Source organism: Heteronotia binoei, chromosome 7 (assembly GCF_032191835.1).
Source record: "Heteronotia binoei isolate CCM8104 ecotype False Entrance Well chromosome 7, APGP_CSIRO_Hbin_v1, whole genome shotgun sequence".
Taxonomy (NCBI): Eukaryota; Metazoa; Chordata; class Lepidosauria; order Squamata; family Gekkonidae; genus Heteronotia; species Heteronotia binoei.
Window position 1 is genome coordinate 17,768,086 of NC_083229.1, and position 18,919 is coordinate 17,787,004.

The following is an 18,919-nucleotide window of genomic DNA, read 5'->3' on the forward strand; positions in this document are numbered from 1 at the left end:
GACAAGGCGTGACAAGGCGTGAAGAAGAAGATGATATTGGATTTATATCCTGCCCTCCACTCCAAAGAGTCTCAGAGCAGCTCACAATCTCCTTTACCTTCCTCCCCCACAACAGACACCCTGTGATGTGGTTGAGGCTGAGAGGACTTTCACAGCAGCTGCCCTTTCAAGAACAGAGACTCAGAGCGGCCTACAATCTCCATTCCCTTCCTCTCCAACAACCAACACCCTGTGAGGTGGGTGAGGCTGAGAGGACTCTCACAGCAGCTGCCCTTTCAAGGACAACCTCTGCCAGAGTTATGGCTGACCCAAGGCCATGCTAGCAGGTGCAAGTGGAGGAGTGGGGAATCAAATCCGGTTCTTCCGCACACTTAACCACTACACCAAACTGGCTCTGACAGGAACAGAGGTAGTTTGTCATTGCCTTCCACCATAAAGCAACCTTAGTCTTCCTCGGTGCTCTTCCATCCAAGTAGTGACCAAAGCTGACCCTGTTTGGCTTCTAAGATCTGATGCAAGGTTGCCAATCCCCAGGTGGGGGCAGGGGATCTCCCAGTTTGGAGTCCCTCCCCCATTTCAGGGCCATCAAAAACCAGGGGGACGGGGAATGTCTGCTAGGCACTCAATTGTTCCCTTTGGGGACTGATTCCCATAGGGCAGGGGTGGCCAACGGTAGCTCTCCAGATATTTTTTGCCTACAATTCCCATCAGCCCCAGTCAGCATGGCCAATGGCTGGGGCTGATGGGTGTTGTAGGCAAAAACATCTGGAGAGCTACCACTGGCCACCCCTGCCATAGGGTATAACAGAGAATTGATCTGTGGGTGTCTGGGGCTCTGAGCAGACTGTTTTTTGAGGTAGAGGCACTCAATTTGTAGCATAGTATCTGGTGCCTCTCCTCAAAACACCCTCTGAATTTCAAAAAGATTGGACCAGGGGGTCCAATTCTATGAGCCCCAAAAGAAGGTGCCCCTATCCTTTATTATTGCCAATGAAGGAAGGCATTCAAAAGGTGCAGTTTGGTATCCAGCTCTGCAAAACGCCCTACAGACTACAAATTGCAGAAGGTCACAGAACAACCAGCACATTCCAGAGAACAATCAGCACAGTCAACAACCATCTTCCTTATCTTCACATCCCTTCCGAACCCTCCCAGCAATCAACACAGAACAATGGTCACATTCCACAGCCAGTTTCCTTATCACCACCCTTCCAGGAAGCCCCACCAAACAATGGGCACATTCACAAACCAATTGCCCTCTCACCACACCCCCTCCAGCCTAGAAATAGCAGCTCTCCAGCAGCCCTGGCCTCACTCAATGCACAGCAGCCAAGAAGGTCAGAGCGCCTGCTCCAGCTGCAACGCCACTGAGGATGTTCTCCGCAGCTGAGAACGAAACGTCTGGAAGAAAAACTTTCTCCAGTAGAACATGGCACTTGAGCCCGAAAGATTCTACAAACCCTAATGATGATGCCAGCCGTGAAAACCTGAAATCTTTGATAAAACTGAAAATATACTCAATATTTGAGAGGGAAGGGATTGCAAACTGCAGAATTTGCTAATTTACCTTAGCAAATGTAACTTAGTTTTTGCCATCTGAGAGGGAGCAGAAAGAACAGAAGCTGAAAATAGACAAAATGGAATAATTGTGTACTGAACACAAAAAAAAAGTACAATTAGAATAGTTTCGGTCTGAGACAGTCACAATAGGATTTGGTTACCAAATTTAACTTTACAACAAAGTGCTGAACTTAATTATGCATTATCATCTTTTTTTAGTAATGTACAGTCATCCAACAGATTATAGCATGTTAACTGTTGGCAAAATTATTCATATGTAGACATACCCTTAAAAAATATGTCCATTACCTAGGAACCATCATTTAATACTGTTGTTCAGCTTGCAAAATCATTTTCACTCTACACATTTAGAGTGAGTAAAACCTTAAATTAAAAAGCATTCCAGTCATTCCAAAATATAAAGTATTTCAAAGGAGGTTCCCCTCCCCTAAGAGATGTCCTTCGGAAAGCCCAGAAAAATTAAAATAAATCTGACCTAGCAAGCTAGCAGGAGACTAGAGGGCCAGGGACGTAGGGGAAGAGGCTAAAGCATAGTATTTCCTAGAAGTAATGGCACACCTCTCTAGGAATTGGTTGAAACTCAATGGTAAAACCATAAAGTTTCTGACCAATTCCTAGAGAGAACCAGCATCACTTCCAGGTTTTCTCAAAAGTGATGTCACACCATTGCTTGATTGCCATTTTTTTTTTTATTTCTGTTTCCGCACCTCTGAGAAGTGGAAAGAAAAGCCAACTGCAGGCACAGCATCCCCCATCCCCACTGGTGAGCTGGCAACCCTAGTTGCAAGACCACGATAACTTCTCAGGACCATTTCTGGTTGGAGACTTAATCATCACCTCCAAGCTCAAGTGGCTTGTCATGGATATTGTCAGAAATAGAGGGAAACAGTTGTTGGACTTCTCTATGTGAATCTTCCTGGACTCAAAACTCGGAAATGAGTGGAAGCTAAATTAGAAGTCTGTCATCTAGGGGAACGTAAGAACAGCCATGTTGGATCAGGCCAATGGCCCATCCAGTCCAGCACTCTGTGTCACATAAGAACCTAAGAGAAGCCATGTTGGATCAGGCCAATGGCCCATCCAGTCCAGCACTCTGTGTCACATAAGAACCTAAGAGAAGCCATGTTGGATCAGGCCAATGGCCCATCCAGTCCAGCACTCTGTGTCACACAGTGGCCAAAAAAACCAGGTGCCATCAGGAGGTCCCTCAGTGGGGCCAAGATACTAGAAGCCCTCCCACTGTTGCCCCTCCCAAGAATATAGAGCATCACTGCCTCAGAAAGAGAGTTCCAACAATAAGTCGCAGAGGAAAGAAAATGTGAATGTGCAGCAGGAATGTGCTACATTTTGTTTGTGTTCCTCTGCTTCCTCAAGCCTCCCATGTTTACACGGTGAGGGCTTTGTGGGGACCGAGTCAAACACTGAGAAAAAGCTGTTAGGCACTCTCTCTTTAAGTATCTGAAAAGCCGTCACTTTGAGGAGGGCGGGGAACTGTCCACAGAGGAAAATGTCAAAATGAGCAACTCAGCATGTCTGGACTTTGGGGGAAACAACATCACTCTAAGGGTGCCTCTCTTTGTCTTAGAGCTGACGTCTGATCCCTCCTATTGCTCTCTTTGTCCTCTCCCTCTCTCCTCACACGGCCTTCCGTGGAGACACCTGTCTGTGTGGGTCTCTCATGTAGAAACAATGCCCTCATACTCCACACGCACAAGATGCTGGACAAGCTGGCCATTTGTGATCAGGAAAATACGTTTTGGATTAGGCTTCTTTCTCTTCTTTTCGACCGCAACCTGAATGTGAACTGGATCTACTTGAATAAATGCAAGTTTTTACTTTTTTGCGTGTGAGAGGTAACTGCTTGAGAGATTTATTTATCGCGCTCAGTATCACATTTCTATGACTGAGCAAACTATTAACCAAATATCCCGATAGAAAGGATGTGTAATAATGGGTTTAAATTATAGGTGGAAAGATATTATCAGGGTTTTTTTTGAGCAGGAATACACAGGAATGCAGCTCCGGCTGGCTTGGTGCTAGGGGTATGTGGCCTAATATGCAAATAAGCTCCTGCTGGGCTTTTTCTACCAAAAAAGCCCTGTGTGAAACAATGGTGATGTCAGGGGGGTGGCCTAATATGAAAATAAGTTCCTGCTGGGCATTTCTGACAAAAAAAGCGCTGTGCTAAAAATGGTGACGTCAGGGGGTGTGGCCTAATATGCAAATGAGTTCCTGCTGGGCATTTTCTACAAAAAAGTGCCGCACTAAATGATGGTGGTGTCAGGGGGTGTGGTCTAATATGCATATGAGTTTCTGCTGGGCATTCTCTACAAAAAAGCACCGCACTAAACAATGGTGATGTCGGGGTGTGTGGCCTAATGTGCAAATGAGTTCCTGCTGGGCATTTTCTACAAAAAAGCACCGCACTAAACAATGGTGATGTCAGAGGGTGTGGTCTAATATGCAAATGAGTTCCTGCTGGGCTTTTTCTTTTTAAAAAAGCCCTGGATATTGTTATTGTTGTTATTTTCTCCCTGGATATTTGGGGAGGAGATTACAGTTAAGAATAGTTCAGCAGTGGAATCAGCTACAAAGGGAGATGGTGAGCTCCCCTTCACTGGCAGACTTTAAGTAGCAGCCGGATAAACACTTGTCAGGGAGACTCAGACCGAGAAAGAAGTTGGACCAGATGGCCAAAATGGCCCCTTCCAACTCAAAAGATTCCATGATGCTTCTGGCTCAGGTACGGTGCACAGTTAATGCACTAATAAGCTGACGAAATTCTGCTGCCCAAACTCCTCTAGCTTTGAAAAGAAACTTGAGGAGGGGCATTGATTGGGGGGGGGGCGCGGTTTGCAAAACTCTCCCAGAAAAGAAACAAATGGACGGAGGTGGGACGTTGACCGGATCTGTGCCCTTCTGCACATCCAGCAGACAAACATCTGCCCCGCTGCCGCCCTGCCAGCCGTCAAGGATTTGGGGAACGACATGTGATGCATCAAGTTTATTTCAAACATGTGTTCAGCTTGCATGTTTTTGCCAGCCTCGCTGGAGAGGAATGCGGCCGCTGGTGCTGCTCTCCCACCCACCCTCCCCAGCCCCTCCTCGATATAATAACTATAATCTCTCCTCTGGGATTACTACTTTGCCATGCACACAAAGCTGTTATTTCATGGCACGCAGGAGCTGTCGGACGCAAAATGGAAGCCCGCGACTTTCTTTTGATGGTGTCAGCATGGGGCACCGGGCACAGCGGGAGGCAAGCGCGCCAGATGTTTACCTAGATTTTAAAATAGGCTACTTATAAATAGGGCTCAACCTCAGCTCTTTGGTATGAGCAGTTACAAGTGTGTCGGACAATGTTCTAAGGTTCTGTGTTTCCATGGCCAATGTTGAACGCCCTCCCTGAAAAGGCAGAGCTGAATTGGTTTCACGAGGCTTTCCTGAAGGGACCCAAGCTGACAGGGCTTGAGGGCATGTTTGTACCTTTGGTTATCTTGAATCATAGAATCAGAGAGTTGGAAGGGAGCTCCAGGGTCATCTAGTCCAACCCCCTGCACAATGCAGGAAACTCACAAATTTTGTTGTTGCTCAGTCGCACAGTCGAATCCTACTCTTTGCAACCCCGTGGACAAAGTCACGCCAGGCCCTCCTGTCTTCCACCATCCTCTGAAGTCTGCTTAAATTCGTGTTTGTTACATCAGTAACGCTGTCCAGCCATCTCATCTGTTGCTGTCCCCTTCTTCTTTTGCCTTCTGTCTTTCCCAGCATCAGGATTTTCTCCAGGGAGTGCTCCCTTCTCATTGGGTGGCCAAAGTATTTCAGCTTCAGCTTCAGCATCTGACCTTCCAGGGAACAGTCTGGGTTGATTTCCCTTAGGACTGGCTGATTTGATCTTCTTGCAGTCCAAGGGAATCTCAAGAGTCTTCTCCACTGAGTGCTCCCTTCTCATTGGGTGGCCAAAGTATTTGAGCTTCAGCTTCAGCATCTGACCTTCCAGGGAACAGTCTGGGTTGATTTCCCTTAGGACTGACGGATTGGATCTTCTTGCAGTCCAAGGGACTCTCAAGAGTCTTCTCCACTGAGTGCTCCCTTCTCATTTGGTGGCGAATGTATTTGAGCTTCAGCTTCAGCATCTGACCTTCCAGGGAACAGTCTGGGTTGATTTCCCTTAGGACTGGCTGATTTGATCTTCTTGCAGTCCAAGGGACTCTCAAGAGTCTTCTCCAGCACAATTCACAAATACCTCCACCTAAATTCACAGGATCTTCATTGCTGTCAGATAGCCATCTAGCCTCTGTTTAAAAGTCTATCAGTGGGACAGGACCTTTTTTTTTCCCTCCATATTTTTGACAACACCAGGGTAGATAGGCCAAAAGTCAGCAGGAGGAGGAGGTTGTATTTATACCCCACCCTTCACTTAATCTCAATAGTGGCTTCCTTTCCGCTCCCCATGAGTTAGGTGGGGCTGAGGGAGCTCTGAGAACTGTGACTGACCCAAGGTCACCCAGCTGCTGCACGTGGAGGAAGAGTGGGGGATCAAACCCAGTTCTCCAGATCAGAGTTCACTGCTCTTAACCGACACACCAAACTGGCTCTCAAGTATAAGGCAGCAATTCCTCCATACAGTACAGGTTCCCCTCTAACTCTGGCACCCAAAGCAATCAACTAGGTATACCAAGCCATTGATCCAACCATAAGTAGACACCATGCACACAAGCCGTGTGTGTGGGTGTGTGTGTGAGAGAGAGAGAGAGAGAACTTTTGTTGAAATATTATGAAAGACTTTGAGAAGGGCTTCTCAGGTTCAAAAGAAAACGGATGGTCGACAAAAGTGCAAAACCAGAAATTCCATATTGCGTCACCTCTGAATTTCGTTTCCTTACCATCTCCGTCTCCTCTTCGGGATAGATGTACAGGTGGGCATGCATCAGGGACATCAGCTGTTGGGGGAAAACATATCAACAGAACATGTTTTAAAAAGACAGCCATTTGCAAAACAGTCCAATGGGCTTATAAATGGATGGAGTGTGACAAGATTCTTCCATCCCACAATCAGTTATACATAAAAAGCCTCACATTTATTTATTCATTTGTCAGAATGGGGCAGGCCAGCCCAGAGTGCTATGATGGAGCTCCATGCCATCATAAAAGCCCATGGATGTGGAAGAACTGCTTTAGAGATGGAAATTATGTATAGAAGCTCCTGACTCAACTTGTGCCTTGATAGTACCGTCTGGAGCTATATCCTCTTACAGGAGGTGGTGGCGGCTACAAGCACAGCCAGCTTCAAGAGGGGATTGGATAAAAATATGGAGCAGAGGTCCATCAGTGGCTATTAGCCACAGTGTATTGTTGGAACTCTCTGTCTGGGGCAAGTGATGCTCTGTATTCTTGTTGCTTGGGAGGGGCCCCACTGATGGACCTCCTGATGGCACTTGATTTTTTTTGCCACTGTGTGACACAGAGTGTTGGACTGGATGGGCCATTGCCCTGATCCAACACGGCTTCTCTTATGTTCTTATGGTAGCTTTCTGTAGCACTGCCAATTCTATGCACAGTGGTCTGCAACTCACAGGCTGGAAATCTGTACTCTTCCAGACCCTATCTTTTGGCAGCTGTACTGGCAGCCATCTGTTGTCCAGGGGTTTTTTTTGTAGCAGGAGCTCCTTTGCATATTAGGCTACACACACACACACCCCGATGTAGCCAATCCTCCAAGAGCTTACTACAGGGCCTACTGTGACCTCTTGGAGGATTGGCTACATCGGGGGGGTACCCTAATATGCAAAGGAGTTCCTGCTACAAAAAAAACCCTAGTTGTAACCCTTTGACATTTCCCTTTTTCCCAGACCCAGAAAGGCAGCTAATATGGGAGATTCAGACAGGCCCAGGTGTGCTGATTTATGCCATTGTTGTATTAGTGACTAGAATTGTATCTATGATTTGGAGTTCTTGCCTGGCTCATTGGAGCCTGAAGCACCGAGCTTGGGGACTCAGGAACAATAGGGAGTAGGATCCAAATTCTTACTGCCCTGCTTCAACCATGAGCCCTCTGCCGGTTTGAACGGTCCAATAGCAGGCTAGCGCAGAAACTTCGTGTGTATATATAGTTGGCCCCGTCGGCCCAGTTTTCAGCCTTTTAAGGCAGCGCTATAGCATGCTGCATTCAATAAAAGAGCTATGTTCACTATCACCTTGCCTCATAATTGCATAGAACCCACTATATTATAGCCATGTTACTAGGGTTGCCAATCCCCAGGTGGGGGCAGGGGATCCCCCGGTTTGGAGACCCTCCCCCCGCTTCAGGGTCGTCAGAAAGCGGAGGAGGGGAGGGAAATGTCTGCTGGGAACTCTGTTATTCCCTATGGAGATTTATTCCCATAGAAAATCATGGAGAATTGATCTGTGGATATCTGGGGCTCTGGGGGGGGGCTGTTTTTTGGGGTAGAGGCACCAAATTTTCAGTATAGCATCTAGTGCCTCTCCCCAAAATACCCCCCAAGATTGGACCAGGGGGTCCAATTCTATGAGCCCCAAAAGAAGGTGCCCGTATCTTTCATTATTTCCTATGGAAGGAAGGCATTGAAAAGGTGTGCGGTCCCTTTAAATGTGATGGCCAGAACTCCCTTTGGAGTTCAATTATGCTTGTCACAGCCTTGATCTTGGCTCCACCCCTAATATCTCCTGGCTCCACCCCCAAAGTCTCCTGGCTCCACCCCCAAAGTCCCCAGCTATTTCTTGAATTGGACTTGGCAACCCTACATGATACACTTCTGTCTCCCCTTCCTTTCAATCTTCTTTCCTCACTGTTGAAATTTAGACTGTGAGCTCCTGGGAGCCAGAGTTTCTCTGATTTGCTGGTGCCATTCTGTAAAGCAGTATGCACATGGACGGTATAAAATAAACAGAAAATTAATCTCCGTTTTATCCCACTGCTTTCAGACAGGCAGGATCAGCGCTCTAGTTTTGTGTTTTTCTTGTGCCACTTTAAAATAAAAGCTTGGGGCACGCCACCCATCCACGCAGAATGCCACTGCGGTCAGCTGGTTATTCCAAACAAAGATTCCGTTGGTCAGTATAATTAGACAGTCAGTGAGAAGATGAAAATATCTATACATAAACACTACATAGGAGAAAATATGAGGCCTACAGGGAAAAGCCACCTGCATGCAGGATTCCAAATAGATGGTCTGAGCTGGCCAAGAGTTTGACCCAAAGGGTCAATTAATTAGATCCAAAGGGTGATTAACATGTGGAATTCACTGCCACAGGAGGTGGTGGCGGCTACAAGCATAGCCAGCTTCAAGAGGGCGTTAGCGAAAAATATGGAGCAGAGGTCCATCAGTGGCTATTAGCCACAGTGTGTGTGTGTGTATTTGGCCACTGTGTGACACAGAGTGTTAGACTGGATGGGCTATTGGCCTGATCCAACATGGCTTCTCTTACGTTCTTATGTGACACAGAGTGTTGGATTGGATGGGCCACTGGCCTGATCCAACATGGCTTCTCTTATGTTCTTATGTGACACAGAGTGTTGGACTGGATGGGCCACTGGCATGGTCCAACATGGCTTCTCTTATGTTCTTATGTGACACAGAGAGTAGGACTGGATGGGCCATTGGCCTGATCCAACATGGCTTCTCTTACGTTCTTATGTGACACAGACTGTTGGACTGGATGGGCCATTGGCCTGATCCAACATGGCTTCTCTTATGTTCTTATGTTCTTGACTGAGTTTAGCCACACGAAAACGTTAAAAGTTATTTCAGATAGCAGATGCCCTGGGGATTCTAAGTTGCGCAGAATCTGCCTCTGACTCAAACAATTAAGCAGTAATAGAACAAAATAGGGAGTCGATTGCACCTTTAAGACCAACTCAGCTTTATTCAGAACATAATCTTTCGGGTGCTCTAAGCACACTTCATCAGACAAGAAATCAGGCGCTTCGAGCACATGAAAGCTTACATTCTGAATAAAACTTTGTTGGTCTTAAAGGTGCAGTCGACTCCTATTATGTTCTTCTACTTCAGACCAACACGGCTGCCTACTTGGATCTAATTAAGCAGTAAGTCAAGAGCACTAGCCACAGGGAAATAAACTCTTTAATACGAGGGATTAAAATGTGGAATTCGCTGCCAGAGGATGTAGGGACAGGCATAGACAGCTTTAGAAGGAGATCAAATAGATAGATTCATGGGAGGAAAGGTCTATCAGTGGCTACTAGCCTGGGTGACTGAGGGGAACCTCCACATCCAAAGGCTCTAAGCCTCTGAAGCCCAGAGCCAGGAGGCAACATCAGCTGGTCACTGTGTGAGACAAAATACTGGACTAGATGGACCACTGGTCTGATCCAGCGGGGCTCTTCTGATGTTCTTATGAAGGCCTCAGCCACTATGGCCTGTTGTTGGCCCTCCAGAGAAAGCCTCTGAAGCCCAGAGCCAGGAGGCAACATCAGCTGGTCACTGTGTGAGACAATATATTGGACTAGATGGACCACTGGTCTGATCCAGCGGGGCTCTTCTGATGTTCTTATGAAGGCCTCAGCCTCTATGCCCTGTTGTTGGCCCTCCAGAGGAACTGGTTGGCCACTGTGTGAGACAATATACTGCACTAGATGGACCACTGGTCTGATCCAGCAGGGCTCTTCTGATGTTCTTATGAAGGCCTCAGCCTCTATGGCCTGTCGTTGGCCCTCCAGAGAAAGCCTCTGAAGCCCAGAGCCAGGAGGCAACATCAGCCTCTGTGCCCTGTTGTTGACCCTCCAGAGGAACTGGCTGGTCACTGTGTGAGAAAATATAGTGGACTAGATGGACCACTGGTCCGATCCAGCGGGGCTCTTCTGATGTTCGTATGAAGGCCTCAGCCTCTATGCCCTGTTGTTGGCCCTCCAGAGGAACTGGCTATGAGACAATATACTGGACTAGGTGAACCACTGGTCTGACCCAGCAGGGCTCTTCTTATGTTCTAATGAAGGCCTCGGCCTCTGTGCCCTGTTGCTGGCCCTCCAGAGGAACTGGTTGGCCACTGTGTGAGACAGGATGCTGGACTAGATGGACCACTGGTCTGATCCAGCAGGGCTCTTCTGATGTTCTTATGAAGGCCTCGGCCTCTATGCCCTGTCGTTGGCCCTCCAGAGGAACTGGTTGATGCTGTGTGAGACAGGAGGATGCTAGACTAGATAGACCACTGGTCAGTTCCAGCAGGACTGTTCTTATGTTCTTAGATGACCCATCTCAGATGGTAGACTTTTCAGTACCATTCAAGGACAGCAGGGTTGCATATTTAGATACAATCACATACACACCTCGCCCCACCACCACATAGTGCATGATTTAGATTCTGTAGAAAACTTAAACTACCACCAAAACTTTTTGGGCAACCTCCACCAACAGACTTCAAACTCAGATCCCACACTATTTTATTTACTTACTTTCTTATTTTGCAGAATTTATATATCCCTTTCTGCACTCCCACTGGCCACCGAAGTGGCTAAAAAAGGGTCAAACATACCAAATAAAATCACATTTTAAAACTATTAATCAGGGACCTTTTTTTGAGCAGGATTGCACAGGAACGCAGTTCCAGCTGGCTTGGCATCAGGAGGTGTGGCCTACTATGCAAATGAGTTCCTGCTGGGTCTTTTCTTTAAAAAGCCCTGTGTGAAACAAACAGGGGGGTGTGGCCTAATATGCAAATGTTTCCTGCTGGGCTTTTTCTACAAAAAAAGCCCTGTGTGGAAAAACGGTGACATCAGGGGCTTGGCCTAATATGCAAATGAGTCCCTGCTGGGCTTTTTGTATTAAAAAAGCCCTGCTAAACGACAGGACATTAACCATCCCCAAAACAACAACAACAACACAGATCATCTAACCAGAGCTAAAAGACAAAAATACAAGCCAAACATCCACCACATAGAGAGGGGAGCAATTTGGATAGTGTTTGAAGGTTGCATAATCAGGCTACAATTTCCGTTCTCCTTTCTCTCCCCTTGCTTTTCAACCAAGAGGCAGGTTGCTGAGCAGTGAGAGCTTTATCTTGTTTCTCCCCTGTCCCCACCACTTTGATTATATAAAGTCCTCAAAGCATCTTGCAGTTAGATCCAGGTGGGCAGCCGTGTTGTTCTGAAGCAGTAGAACAAAGTAGGAGTCAAGGTGCCCCTTGAAGACCAACAAAGTTTTATTCAGAACGCAAGCTTTTTTTAAAAGGCAAAGCTATCTCCTTCCTCCCCATTTCCAATATACTAGTTCCATTCTGTCCTGCATGAAATGTTATTCCCAGGGCTTTTTTAGTAGCAGGAACTCCTTTGCATATTAGGCCACACCCACCTGATGCAGCCAATCCTTCAAGAGCTTACAGGGGTCTTCTTACAGGGCCTACTGTAAGCTCTTGGAAGATTGGCTACATCGGGGGGGGGGGCTAATATACAGAGGAGTTTCTGATACCAAAAAAAAAAAAGCCCTGGCTATTCCATTGATGGCTTTGGGATGGCTCTTGCTAGGAGGAACATTATCTTTCACCCACTATAACAAAGTTTGAGTCCAGTGGCACCTTTAAGACCAACTAAGTTTAACTCTGGGTATAAATTTTCATGTGCATGCACAAGGCTTTTTTTTGTAGCAGGAACTCTTTTCATATTAGGCCACACACCCCTGGTGTAGCCAATCCTGCAAGAGCTTACAGGGCTCTTAGTACAGGGCCTACTGTAAGCCCTTGGAGGATTGGCTACTTCAGGGGTGTGTGGCCTAATATGCAAAAGAGTTCTTGCTACAAAAAAAGACCTCTGCATGCACATGAAAGATCATAACCCAGAATTAAACTTTGTTGGTCTTAAAGGTGCCACTGGACTCAGACTTGATTCTATCAATTCAGACCAACATGCCTATCTTTCCCTCAGTATTAGAGAGATCCCACCAAGGATTTGTAGAAAGAACTTGACACTTCAAGCACTGAAACTGAAATTTAACCTTGAATTTTGAGACAAGAGATCCCAGCCATGAAAACATCAAACCAATTTGGGGGCTTTGAGCTCTGCCCGAAGCTTGCATAATTTGAATAGAATTTCAGTTCTCCTTTCAACGTGTGTAACTGCAACATTTCTTCTGCTCTGTTTTCCTGGCTCTGGCCGCTCGTTACTGGCAAAGCAACTTGAATAATGAATCCTGGAAATCATCAGTCACTGACCTACCTATGTTGCTTGTTTGTGTTTGTCTGTTCAGTATTGGCGAGGGAAGTTAAGATACTGTCTCATGTCTAAATGAGAAGTGTGGCATGATAAAATGATCATCTCATCCTGTTGGATGTGTTTAATATTGATTATCAGAGGACTTTTTTTATTTGGTTATTCATCTGTAGTTGTTTTTTTATGCATGATGTAGTAAAGGCTAAGTTTTGAATCAGCAGAAAATCTGATCTGTATGCCTTGGACTTCCCCTTACAGTAAATCAGAGAAGACATTTTAAAAGGCAGAATTTGTATTGATTACATACTAACATCTGGGAAATCTACCATATTAATCACTACTGCACCTAAAACAAATACAGATGTGGCTATTTTTATGCCCCAATTTCATTGTTTCCATCCTAGTAGCAACAGGAAAGTGGAATTGGTCATCATTTCTGGTCCAGTACTCTCCAATGGTGCTACACCCCAAACTCTGGCTCTCAAAATGTCTAATTTTAACATTTTAGAGTGATTCTCAGTGAGATGGTAAATCTACATGTGGCTTGTAACACTTCAGAATGCAGGATAACATTCCCCACATTCATTGGTCTATTTTTGATTCCCTACTGTGATATTATTTTAACACCACACTGAAGAATCTCTAGGTGCACAAGAATTGCACTGAATCCCTGACTTATGGAATTCCTGAATCATGGAACTTCATATCCAAGTACATTAGATTTTCTTCATGCTGGGTGGACAAACCTTGGGAAACTCTTAGGGGTACTTTGTGCACAATCAATGAAACATATAGGGGTGCATCCATGCAACTTTTTAAAAAAAAAAATCCCATCCTCCATATATGGAGGATGCTGAAAAGTTTACTGAAGCCCTGAATAATTTTTCAGTGATTGAGAGGTTGTTTCAGTGTACACCCTGGCACTTTTTAAGAACATCCCTCCATGTGCATGGTCTTCATCAATGCGGGGTAGGGGGGGACACCCCTTAAACATGAACCCCAGGTTCAATTGAATAAGAAGTACAAATTAGGGAAGGGAAACCTACATTATTTAATATAATAATTTATGTTAATACCACTTCAAAGCCAATCTTAGCTAAAATCCTAGCTAAAAGTACACTCTTGGCGTAAGCCAGACAATTAGCTTCACGTGCAACTTTTCTGTCCGCACACATATCCACAATCCTTTTTTTTATTTAAAAGCAGCATTATTGAAATACTGGCAAATTATCAGATTTTCTGTTTTTTACCTCCTTTTTGGTACCAGCCAAAGGGATGGCTCCTAGCTTCCGTTTCCAAAGGTGCGCAATCTGAAACATGCCAGTCATTTCTCAGTTCTTCACTGCATGTTTGGATCCCCAAACTATTCAGAATCAAGCACAAGACTTTGCCATCTGGAGAGAGAGACAAACACATAAAGGTTCGTCACTTTGTAAGTGTAAGCAATTAGGCAGACTAGAGATTCCTTAGACTGCAGTCCTCGAGGGCAAAGCTTGCCTTCCATTTCGTCATTTGCAAAGAATCTAGATCCACGTAGGTGTTCCATAAAACACAGCGGAAAACAACATAAAACTGTCAAACTCTTAATGAGATTATGGTTTGCAAAGGAGAACCTACTCGCTGCCCTAGATATAGCCTCTGATAAAATCTGGCACAGCAGTGAAACTTTGAGTTCAAACTAAAGTCAGGTCAGACTATCCTTGATTCACCTGGATCAAAAAGCAACAACAACAACAACTAGACACAGCTGTGGAAGAGCAGCTAATTCAATCACTGAAGTGACATATATAGTAGTGTCATCTGTGTAATGTAAAGTGGTCATGTGCATTGTTTTCCATGTCTAAATAATGGATTTTCTAATACTGGCTTGTAGCATCAAGCCAACTCTTTGCCTGGAGATGTCAAACAAAATAAATCCTCACTGATCAGTTTCTATGGTACTTTCTTGGGCACACATCTCAAATGACCCTTGTATGCAGGGGTCGTTTTGTAGGAAAACAAGTGGTGGAGATCATTAGCATAACTCATTAGCATATGCCACGCCCCATCAGCCAAAAGCAACCTGATGCAAGAAAGGAGAGCCCCAGAGGAGCGAGGCCTGTTTGGGCTGGCTAGAGATCCAGCCAGCCCAAGCAGACCTCACTCACCTGGGGCTCTCCTGGACATTCACCCCAGCCAAAAGGTCAGCAACCCACCTTCACCCAAAATCACATAAGAAGTGGAGAAAGGGTGGCCTGGGCTTCTCCAGGGGTTAATGAGGGCTGCAGGGAGTGTGGCAACGCCCCTGGTGGCTGGCTGGCTTCCCGCTCTCCTAATCCAGGGATTATTATGCAGCTACACCTACTACTCAATGGACAAGGTAGGTGGGGAGAAAGAGGGGGAACCCTCAGAAAGGTTCATTAGCTGCACTCCTGTAAGCTCCTGCTGAATCTGAGGCCTGCTTATATGTAAGTTAAAAACAAAGGGCCTAACTATACAAGACATGCCACACATGGGATTGGAGGTCCCTCAACGCATCTCACAGTCACACACATATTTGGTGGGCTCACCTTAGAAACTGAAGAAGAAAAAGAGATTGGATTTATACCTGCCCTTCAGTACTCAAAGGAGCCTCAGAGCGGCTTACAATCTCCTTTCCCTCCCCCTCCCCACAGCAGACACCCTGGGAGGTAGTTGGGACTGAGAGAGCTCTCCCAGAATTGCTCTTGAGCAGAACAGCTTTGAGAGAACTTGCAATTACCCAAGGCCATTCCAGCAGCTGCAAGTGGAGGAGTGGGGAATCAAACCCTGTTCTCCCAGAAAAGAGTCTGCTCACCTAACCACTACACCAAACTGGCTCTCACTTAACCACTACACCAAACTGCTCAACATGAGTGTGTGTGGAGAGAGGGGTTCCTGCCTTCCATTCCTCACCATTTCCTTAGTGGAAACAGCCATGAAGTCACCTGCTTGCCCCTTCCTCAGTTCCAGGTATCCTGAGATTTGTATTAATTAATTTTATCACAATACTTATATTCCTCCTTTCCTGTCTTGCAAGGATCACTCCAGCTCACGTCTCTTATAGTCAGGGGTGGAATTCTAACAGGAGCTCCTCTGCATATTAGGCCACTCACCCCTGATGTAGCCAATCCTTCAAGAGCTTACAAAAAAAAAAGAGCCCAGTAAGCTCCTGGAGGATTGGCTACATCAGGGGGTGTGGCTTAATATGCAAATGCTCCTGCTAGAATTCCACCCCTGACTATAGTTCAGCCCTGTGCTAAATAAGACTGGCAGGATTCCAAGTCACCATGGGAACATACACATATAGCATCATCAGACATGAATACCTGTTGCTTGGGAAGCGTTTAAGAGTCCAAAGCCTGTGCAACAAGGATCTGCGTCACACAGGCGTTCACAGTCCAAGAACCTGAAGAAGGAGGAGAAGATGATGATGATGATGATATTGGATTTACATCCCGCCCTATACTCTGAATCTCAGAGCAGTCACAATCTCCTTTTACCTTCCCCCTCCCACCACAACAGACACCCTGTGAGGTAGGTGGGGCTGAGAGAGCTCTCATAGAAGCTGCCCTTTCAAGGACAACTCCTGTGAAAGCAGGGCCAGCCCTGCCACGAGGCAAAGTAGGCAACTGCCTAGGGTGCTGGCCTTCTGGGGGCACTGCATTGGGTGCCCCGCCTGTGACTCACTGATGTTATCAGTGCAGGGTGGGAGCGCCAAAAGTTTGCCTCGCCTAGGGTGCCAAACAGTCTAGAGCCGGCCCTGTGTGAAAGCTCTGGCTGACCCAAGGTCATTCCAGCAGGTGCAAGTGGAGGAGTGAGGAAAAGCACATTTTTTTAAACAAAAAGGCTATTGTTTTCCATCTGACTGGTTTAAGCATAGCCTGTGCCAGGCCATCCTCTGTCAATGACTATCTGCTACCTGAACCATAAGCCCAGCAGGCGTGCCCTGCGACCTATCCGGTTGCCCCACTGGGCAAAGGGAAGGGGCAGATGGTTACAGCAAGGCTTGAACCGAATGGCTGGGGATCATCAAGGGCCCGTCCACTGGCTACCTTTGCTAGAGGAAGCGAAAGGTTGGTTTTTACACCCCGTTCTTCGCTACCCACAGGCAGGTCGAAGTTGCTTACAAACCCCTTTCCTTCCTCTCCCCACAACAGACAACCTGTGAGGTAGGTGGGCCTGAGAGAGCTCTGAGAGAACCAGGACTGATCCAAGGTCACCCAGCAGACTTCATGTGGAGGAGGAGCGGGGAATCAAACTGCTGCCAGTCTGAGTAGACAATACTGACTTTGATGGACCGAGGGTCTGATTCAATATAAGGCAGCTTCCTATGTCCGTATGTGATGTTAGAAAGATGTGTTGCCATTATTCACACCTGCATTGAGAAGCAAGTGTAAAGACTGTATGTTTGGGGAGGGACGGTGGCTCAGTGGTAGAGCATCTGCTTGGGAAGCAGAAGGTCCCAGGTTCATCCCTGGCATCTCCAAAAAAGGGTCCAGGCAAGTAGCGTGAAAAACCTCAGCTGGAGACCTTGGAGAGCCGCTGCCAGGCTGAGTAGACAATGCTGACTTTGATGGACCAAGGGTCTGATTCAGTATAAGGCAGCTTCATATGTTCGTATGTTCTCCAGATTACAGTCCACCACTCTTAACCACAACACCGAGCTAGCTGGAAGCCCAGGGTTGCTACGCGGAGGCAGGCAACGGCAAACCACTTCTGCTTGTCTCTTGCCATGAAAATCCATTGCCTGCCTCTGTCTGGCAACCCTGGACTTCCTGGGTGGTCTCCAGGGTTCCCTCTAAGCTGAGTTAGTGGGAGCTGGCTCACAGTTTTTGAACCTCCAGCTCACACATTTTTGTCTTAGCTCAGGAAGGATGGCCCCGGAGCAACGTTCCCTCTAAGCTGCAGAGCCTTGTGAGCAAAAATTCTACTTTGTGAGCGACTGGCATGAAAGCAGTGAGCCACTGCCTCAATCAGGGTGCTCTGGGGCCATCCTTCCTCAGCTAAGACAAAACCGCGTGAGCTGGAGGCTAAAAATCTGCACGCTAGCTCACGCTAACTCAGCTTAAAGAGAACACTGCCCCCGAGCAAACTAATTTATGCGGTAGCTCACAACTTCCATGCCAGAATTCTTTCTCACAAGGCTCCACAGCTTAGAGGTGAGCATTGGTGGTCTCCCATGCAAGGCTGACCCTACATAGCTTCCAAGACTGTGCTAACCTGAGCTATCCCAAGTCAGGGCAACAAGAGAGTTACTACTAAACAAAGGATTGGCCTTGATGGCCTAGTGGTCTACCTCCTTTTAAGGTAGCTTCTTGTACCTTACATTCATTGCATGTTCCAAAGCTGGATTAACAATTAGAAGAAGAAGAAGAAGGTATTGGATTTATATCCCGCCCTCCACTCCAAAGAGCCTCAGAGCGGCTCACAATCTCCTTTACCTTCCTCCCCCACAACAGACACCGTGTGAGGTAGATGAAGATATTGGATTTATATCCCGCCCTCCACTCCGAAGAGTCTCAGAGCAGCTCACAATCTCCTTTACCTTCCTCCCCCACAACAGACACCCTGTGAGGTAGATGAAGATATTGGATTTATATCCTGCCCTCCACTCCGAAGAGTCTCAGAGTGGCTCACAATCTCCTTTACCTTTCTCCCCCACAACAGACACCCTGTGAGGTAGATGAAGATATTAGATTTGTATCCTGCCCTCCACTCCGAAGAGTCTCAGAGCGGCTCACAATCTCCTTTACCTTCCTCCCCCACAACAGACACCCTGTGAGGTAGATGAAGATATTGGATTTATATCCCGCCCTCCACTCCAAAGAGTCTCAGAGCGGCTCACAATCTCCTTTATCTTCCTCCCCCACAACAGACACCCTGTGAGGTAGATGAAGATATTGGATTTATATCCCGCCCTCCACTCCAAAGAGTCTCAGAGCGGCTCACAATCTCCTTTATCTTCCTCCCCCACAACAGACACCCTGTGAGGTAGATGAAGATATTGGATTTATATCCCGCCCTCCACTCCAAAGAGTCTCAGAGCGGCTCACAATCTCCTTTATCTTCCTCCCCCACAACAGACACCCTGTGAGGTAGATGAAGATATTGGATTTATATCCCGCCCTCCACTCCAAAGAGTCTCAGAGCGGCTCA

At 46.6% G+C, this 18,919-nt stretch overlaps 1 protein-coding gene across 1 annotated transcript in view; it reads right to left on the minus strand.

The window, feature by feature from the left end:
- TG (thyroglobulin) overlaps positions 1 to 18,919 on the minus strand; it is a 234,104-nt gene that overhangs the window by 105,997 nt on the left and 109,188 nt on the right. Inside the window, exons 35-37 of the mRNA XM_060243108.1 lie at positions 16,090 to 16,169; positions 14,014 to 14,157; positions 6,468 to 6,524 (exon numbers count right to left, since the gene is read on the minus strand). Coding sequence (XP_060099091.1) covers positions 6,468 to 6,524; positions 14,014 to 14,157; positions 16,090 to 16,169 — 281 coding nt within the window. The remainder of the gene's footprint in view (positions 1 to 6,467; positions 6,525 to 14,013; positions 14,158 to 16,089; positions 16,170 to 18,919) is intronic.